The sequence below is a fragment of the Orycteropus afer genome, unplaced genomic scaffold (genome assembly GCF_000298275.1).
Source record: "Orycteropus afer afer isolate SDZICR_OR568_19922 unplaced genomic scaffold, OryAfe1.0 scaffold00182, whole genome shotgun sequence".
NCBI classification, from domain to species: domain Eukaryota; kingdom Metazoa; phylum Chordata; class Mammalia; order Tubulidentata; family Orycteropodidae; genus Orycteropus; species Orycteropus afer.
The window spans coordinates 6,749,875-6,757,815 of record NW_006921769.1 but is presented as its reverse complement, the minus strand read 5'-3'; the positions used below and the strand labels follow the sequence as shown (position 1 = coordinate 6,757,815).

Below are 7,941 nucleotides of genomic sequence, written 5' to 3'. Positions count from 1 at the left end.
TTTACTATGTATCTTACTCATTTCCGTGGGTCCAAATGAGCCTATGATTTACAAAAATCTAAATGAACACAAAAGGCTGAAGAAGTGAAGGTAGAAAATGTGTTAGAAATGTAAAAGTAATTCCAAAAGATGAGTTCCACCATTAATTTGGCATGATGGAAGCAATGTGGATATTGAGGTAGCGTCTCTAACAGTGATTATTTTGAAGTGACATTTATTTGGATTTATGTGTTCAAGTTAGATTGTTTATGTTAAGCATATATCTAATATAAAACTTAGCCACACAAAAATATTACAATCAGCTCAACAGAATTTACTGTGTACCGTTGGTAAACCAATGTTATTTCAGAAGAAATGCTTTAGTTTGGAAATGTTTTAAATTGCATACTGATGGAATTTTCAGTGTACACTCCAAATTTATCTATAGTTTATTTATAAATTATATATACACTTTAAATTATAATCATATTCATGTTTTTATAAGTTGTGTGCATTATGAAACATATAAACAGAAATTTATAATTATATATTATATCTAAAAATAAACAAAAGAAAAAAACGAAACTCACTGACGTTGAGTCAGATCCGACTCATGGTGACCCCTCCTGTGTTTCTGAGGTGGTAACACTACAGAAGTAGATTGCCCAATCTTCCTGCTGAGGAGTGGCTGGTAGGTTTGAACCGCCAGCCTTCTAGTTAACACTCAAATGCATTTGGTGTATAGATTAAATATTATTATATATAACGTTATATAATTATATGTATATTCTGATATTTTCTGTCCATATTCCAATGGAGCATCTTGTAAATCATTAGTGAATATACATGCATACCATGTAGGAGACCACTGTTTTAGATGATGGTGATTGTGATCAAGTGCCTAAGAATCTTTCTTTGAAAGGGTTGTTAAAATTGTTATCTGTCCTATCTGTTTAGCACCATCTGTCACACTAAAAAACAAATGTCAATGTAGATTCACCAAGAGTACAATTTAGGAAGAAACACTTGATGCAATTCATCATTACAATTCATTGTTTATGTGAAGATAAATGTTAACATAATTGCTAAAAACTTCATACTGAACTATCATAAAATGATATAAAATAATGTATAAATTCACACCCATAAAGACACAGAAAAACACTTTAGTAAGTGTGATATGTAAAGGAATCAAAGTTAGAATACAGAAATACCAAACTCTGAATACAGTAATTGAAGGCAGGTCAACATGTTCTGAATTGACTTTAGTTAGATTACGTGTCCTCCAGAATCTAAGATACAAACAGTAATGGCCTTAGCAACTAGAATATTGAGAATATGTTTTTAACAAAAATTCCTATTGTAAAGGTATCAATATTTTGGAAAGTACTCACACAATACAGCACTTTTGTAAGAAGCTATGAAAACAATGACAAATGAGAAAGGAAGAGAAGTAATGGTACATCCAGCTCTGAATTTGTGTGTGTCCGGGAAGCTTTATCTCCAGTTGCTGGTCGCTGCTTATTCAAGTTACAGAAACATACTTTTACTCATAAATCCAAACGAGTTGTCAGACAGGGATTTTCTTATTTCAAATGGCATTCTAGAGTAACATTTGGTGCAAAAAATTAAGTCAAATGATTTCTTAAAGTACCCTTAGCAGAAACATATGTATGATTTTATAATGTTCTAAAGTCCATTTAAATTTAGAAAAATGTTTTCTAAAATAATGATGCGAGAATTAAGAATATTGGTCTTGATGCAGAAAACTCAGTCACTATGAAGAAAGAAAAAATAATCCAGTTCTAATTAGTTGTATAAAATTTGCCAGTTCACATGAAAGAACAACGAGCCACTGGAAATAATCAAGAGCAGATTTGACAAACTTCAATAAAAATATTTAAAGATATTTTTAAATGACGCTTGGATTTGTTGGGAAAACAAAGTTCTAACATGATTTTTGGGACTACAATCTGATTCCTTACCTTGCCATACTTCTGTGCATAAGACCCCGTGAGCAGTGAGTGAAAAACAATGATTGTTTCATCCAAATCCCAGACAAACACACGCTGAAGACATAAAAGATAAGTATGAACATATTACAACATTTTAAGGAAACAGAAAGCTCTTTATAAGCAGAAAGTATCTTGCTTCATTTGGATATAATCTTGATACTGTTTTATAGAAAAATATTCTACTACTTTTTTAGTTTTTCCAAATTTGTCAAATTTAACACTTATAAAATCTGAAAGCAAGAATGATAATAATAAGCTTAAAAGACTTGGAGTTAATACCAAAAAATACATACTCAACCTTTATGACAGACCTGTGCTTGAAACTCTGTGTATCATAAAGTTTTAAAGCTCAAAGGCTGATGAAATTTAGCACTGCAAAAAATTGCATTAAAAAATATCTATATTTAAAAGAATCAATGAGCAACTCCTGATACAGAAATTGCAAAGTGTGGACCCTCAGATTAGATTAAGCCAGGAGATGGGTTGTTTGGCCTCCACAGTGTTTTGAAAGATTGTGATTAACTCCGATTAACGTTTCAAAATTAGACTTCACATTGACTGCAGAGTTCTGACTGCAGCAGAGAACCTGGAAGTTGTGGCATGTGGGCCTGGGATGGGTGGGTCATTTGGACAGGCACATGCTCCCAGGAACCCACAGTCTCCTCAATATCTAGTCTGCTTTATTCCTTCATATCACCTGTCCGCTTCTTGAAGACATTAGAATTTGCTACTGTTGTTCAGGTAAAGCATGTTACTTCTTACAAAGAGACAAAATGTCTCTTTATTTTAATAAATCTGGAAAATTATTATTGCTATTATTTTACTGGGAGCTCTGGTAGCATAGTGGTTAAGACACTTGCCTGCTCACCAGAAGGCTGGCGGTTCAAACCCACCAGCCACTCCTCGGAAGGAAGGTTGGGCAATCCTACTTCCGTAGTGATACTGCCTCGGAAACCCAAGGAGGGGTCGCTATGAGTCAGGGCTGACTCGACGGCACATAACAACAACAACAACAACAATTATTTTACTTATAAAATAATAAGTGTGAGAACATATTATGGTTAAGAATAGTTTATCTTAATGTTTTACAATAAAAATCAAACTTCTTAGTATATCTCAGAAGAGCTTACAACTGGAAAAAAAAATGCCATACAGTGACATATTGTCACACATCTAGAAATTTCAAGATATATATCAAATGATTTTTTTTCCTATTTTAAGAAAATGACTTTTCCTTTCCATAACAGATTAATTTTACCTTTTAAAATTCATCAACCCATATAAATTTCTTCTATTAATTTCATTCTACCAAATAAAATAGAAATAAAATAGTGCTTATCAGAAAACATTCTTACAATCAATGAATTTATTTTTAAAATTCCTGTGTGTGACAATTTGGATTAAAAAATGCAGTTATCTCAGGCCTAGAATTTGTAAATCAGTCTGACTTTTGTTATTATTATTATTATTTAAAATTTTGTCCCATATAATGGAGGAAATATTAAACTTCAGAGTTGTAAAAAATCTACTGTACAGTAAATACACTTAATTTATGATATATCTTTCTTTTTATGTTTGGCACTTTATAAAACCATAAGGGATAGATCATACTACTCAATAAGATAAAAGGTCATGTTGTGCATTTAAAGACAAGCAGGCTTACCTCCAGGTCACTGTCGGGAGGCGGGGAGGGGTTATTTTTCCGGCCTCTTCCCCTAGACTTTGACCCAGAACTCCTACACGTCCTCTCATCAAGGTCTTTGATGGGTGTGGAGGGGCTCTGCACTGTATCAAACTCTCCTATAAATAACCACAACTTGTGTCAAAAAACAGCACTTTATTCTCAGATCAAATATTATTCATTATTATTTATTTTAACAAATTCTATAAAAAAGAAACTTCCTCATGACACAAAAGATTCATAATCCAAATACACAATATTTTAACTCAAGCAAAAAATTTATAGTTAAAAATTCATATAGTGTTTGAATAGAGGGACTTGTGACAGAACCTATTTTGACTCCACAAGTTTCAGATGTGGAAGCAAAAGCCCCTGAAGGGCTACAGTGACCCTCTGAGGTCACACAAATCCCTTCCAGTTTTAATCTACATAATGCATTAAACCTGGTGTTTTTTATATTCCATATGCCTTCAACTTCCTGTCTCTACACTGCCTACACATTTATCTACCTTTATGTCTATTCTCAACTCCTTCTGTCAGAACTCAGAGGAAAAGATGCCTTCTTCCAGATCAGTCCCATCCCTCCACCTGCAAACTTGACTCTCTAAAGCCACTTCCCAAGGGACTGTGCTCCATTAGTCAAACCCTCTCTCATCTTTCCTTCAATGTCTTGCTTTCCAGGAGCCACAGGCTACCTCAAAATTTCTCCTCCTTGACCTTGCATTTCTATCTAGATACTGTTTGCTCTCTGTCTTCTCTTTTTAAATCAAACTTCTTAAAGAGTAATTCAAGGCAGATCCAACAGAAATATAATGTGAACCAGAAATGTGCCCATTATATATAATAATTTAGAATTTTCTAGTAACCACATTAAATAAGTAAAAAGGAACATGTAGAATTAGTTTTAGTCATATTTTAATTAAGCCAGTGTAGCCAAAATATTATCATTTCAACATGTAATCAATATAAAAATTATCACTGAGATATTTTACTTTCTCTTTTCATACCATGTCTTTGAACTACAGTTACAATTAGAGGAGACCTCAGTCTCCAGGAGCTGTATCACAAGTGCCCAATAGCTACACATGGTCAGTGGGGACAATACTGGATAGCAATTTGTCTCCATTTCCCAATATTCAATTTGTTGTAATCTAGCTCTAGTTTACCAAATCTCTAATGAAAATGTTCTTACTAACAGTCTCCACTAACTGCCTAATTCATAAATGCAATAGATAGATTCTGTCCCTGTCTTCCTGGACCTCTGTGCTCCATTTGATCCCATCAAACACCCCTACCTTCCATTATCTGGCCAGGATACCTTGCAGTCTTCTAGTTCTAGAATCTCTCTCAGCAGTCCTTTCCTGTCTGGGAGACATGGATTCCTTTTCCTCCTCTTATTCCTATGTGCTTATATTTGACAGAGTTCTACCCTTTGATCATTCTAATTTCACACAATCTGGGTGACCTACCCCTCTCACATGTTGATGACCATATATGTGATGATCCATACGTCTACATCCAACAACCAGGCCACATCTTAAATTCCTGACTTTTTATCCAGCTGTCTTCTTCATGTCCCATGGATACTTAAAATTTTGGTAAAGCTAATGATAGAATAAGGAGCTCTGGTGTTACTGTGGTTAAAGCATTGGGTTGTTAACCAAAAGGCTGGTGGTTCAAACTCATTAGCCACTCTGGGAGAAAGATGAAGTAGTCTGCTTCAGTAAAGATTTATAGCCTTGGAAACACTATGGGGAAGTTCTATTCTGTCCTATAGGGTCACTATGCATTGGAATTTACTCAATGGCAGTGGTTTATTTATTTATTTTTAATGATGGTATATTTTACAAGATAGAGAGTACTAAGCAATGGACAAACCTATGAGAGGGTTTGTTAAGATAAACCAAGATAACAGTATAATATAGAATCATAAATGAAAGTTGCAGTTAGACTTGCTGAATGATGTTAAGTAATTTACCTAATCTCCCTGAATTTCACTTTCCTTGTTTACTAAAATATGGATAACAGTAACTCCTTTTTTGAATTACTGAGAAGGATAAATTTTATTTACATTTTTGTTGATTTAAATCTTATATAACTATAAGGTAAAAAATTCTAGGAGACATAGTTGACAAATTACACTAAATTCAAATTATACCATTTTTAAACATGAAAATGTTATGACCATCATGCCTCATTATAAAATTAAATTATAATAATCCTGAAAGCAGATAAGCAGTTATTCTAAATAAACAAATCTGAACAAATTATATAACACTTAGGTAATAGTTTTTCTAAGATGTTCTAACAGTTACTCTTACATCGCTAACCTCTAATTATATAATGAAATTCAGATTTTAATCTGCAGCCACTGATGATGAGGCATTTTAGAAAGATCATCTTTTTATTCTATTGGAAAGAACATGAAACATCACCTAGGCCTAATAAAAAATTATCCTGTGTAATTTATCTGAGCAAACTTTATTTATTTTTTTGCTACTAAGTCACAATTAAATTTTGAAAGTAAAATATACACATTACAATTTATTCAAGGAGCCCTTGTGGTACAGTCATTAAAGGACTTGGCCACAAACTGAAAAGTTGGTGGTTCAAACCCACCTACCATTCTGTGGGAGAAAGATGTGACACTCTACTTCTGTAAAGATCTATAACCCTGGAAACCCCATGGAGCAGTTCTATTCCGTCCAATAGTAATCGTTAGGAGTCTCACCTGACTCAATAGCAGTGCTTCTTTTTTTTTTTTTTTTTTAATTGTGATTTGGGTGAAGGTTTACAGAGCAAATTCACTTTCCATACAGCGGTTCACATATATTTTGTCTCATGACATTAACCACAGTGTACCACAAGGCAATAGCTCCCCTCCCCATTTCCTCCCCACAGTTACCTCTTCCCTGTGTCCATCCCTCCATGCACTCCTGCCCCCTGAGCTGTCTCCCTGTGCGTAAGTAGCCTTTCTTTCTCCCATAATTGTTCTCTCCAAGGAGTGTATCTACTTGAGGTAAATGTTCAACTGTATCCTTGTTTGGCTGGAAACCACAGGTGTGGGTTCAATTCCAGATCTGAAGGGCAGCTAGGGGCCATAGTGTCAGTGGTTCTACCAGGCTCTATCAGACCAGCCAACCTGGTCCCCCCCACCTTTTTTTTTTTCTCCAAATGATTTTGCGTTTTGTTCCACATTGTTCTTCCTCTCTATCAAGGATCTCCTACATAGATCCCCTTCCAAGTAGATGACAGTGGTAGCCAGGCAGCATCTAGTTCTACGGTCTCATAGTCATAGAGGCTGCAGATCGGATGGTGTACCAGTCGCTAGGGCTAAATGTTTCCATGAATTTTGGTTTTCTTCATTCTTCTTTGCTCTGGATGAGGAGAGACCCATCATTGCATCTAGATGGCACCATGCTAGCTTTTAAGATCCCAGTCGCTACTCGCCAAAGTAGGAGGTGGAACAATGTTTTGTATAGTATTTTATGCCAATTGAGCTTGATGTCCCCTAGCAGTGGTTCTTTAAATATAACTCATTTATGTCTTCCAAAATGAGGATTTCTAGTAAATGTTTTCAATCTATGAACCACTTTACTCTCTAAATATGTAGCCCTCAAGTCAAATTCAAAGAGTTATATGGTACAAACTTACTAGAAGCTAGTGCAACCCACCACTGTGGTGGCTTGCATATTGCTGTGGTACTAGAAGCTATGCCATTGGTATTTCAAATACCAGCAGAGTCACCACAGTGGACAGGTTTCAGTGGAGCTTCAAGACTAAGACAGACCAGGAAGAAAGACATGGCAGTCCACTTCTAAAAAAACTGGCCAATGAAAATCTTATGACTAGCAGTGAAACATTTTATGATACAGTGCTGGAAGATGAGACTGTCAGGTTGGAGGGTACTCAAAATTTGACTGGAGGAGAGCTGCCTTCTCAAAGATGACCTTAATGATGTAGATGGACTAAAGCTTTCCGGACCTTCATTTGCTGAGGTGGCACAATTCAAAATGGAAACAGCTGCAAATATCCATTAATAATAAGAACATGGGATGTATGAAGTGTGAATCTAAGAAAAATTGGTGTTGTCAAATATGAAATGGGGCACATAAAGATTGATATGTTAGGCATTAGTGAACTGAAATGAACTGGTATTGGTCATCCTGAATCAGACAATCACATAGTCTACTTATGTCAGGAATGACAAACTGAAGAGGAATGGTATCACATTCACCATCAAAAAGATCTGTACTGAAGTACAAT

The 7,941-nt window shown here is 35.0% G+C and overlaps 1 protein-coding gene across 1 annotated transcript in view; it reads right to left on the bottom strand.

The window, feature by feature from the left end:
- The window catches only part of EYA4 (EYA transcriptional coactivator and phosphatase 4), a 102,422-nt gene that overhangs the window by 52,712 nt on the left and 41,769 nt on the right, over positions 1–7,941 (bottom strand). The window contains exons 8-9 of the mRNA XM_007947381.2: positions 3,658–3,791; positions 1,965–2,048 (exon numbers count right to left, since the gene is read on the bottom strand). Coding sequence (XP_007945572.2) covers positions 1,965–2,048; positions 3,658–3,791 — 218 coding nt within the window. The remainder of the gene's footprint in view (positions 1–1,964; positions 2,049–3,657; positions 3,792–7,941) is intronic.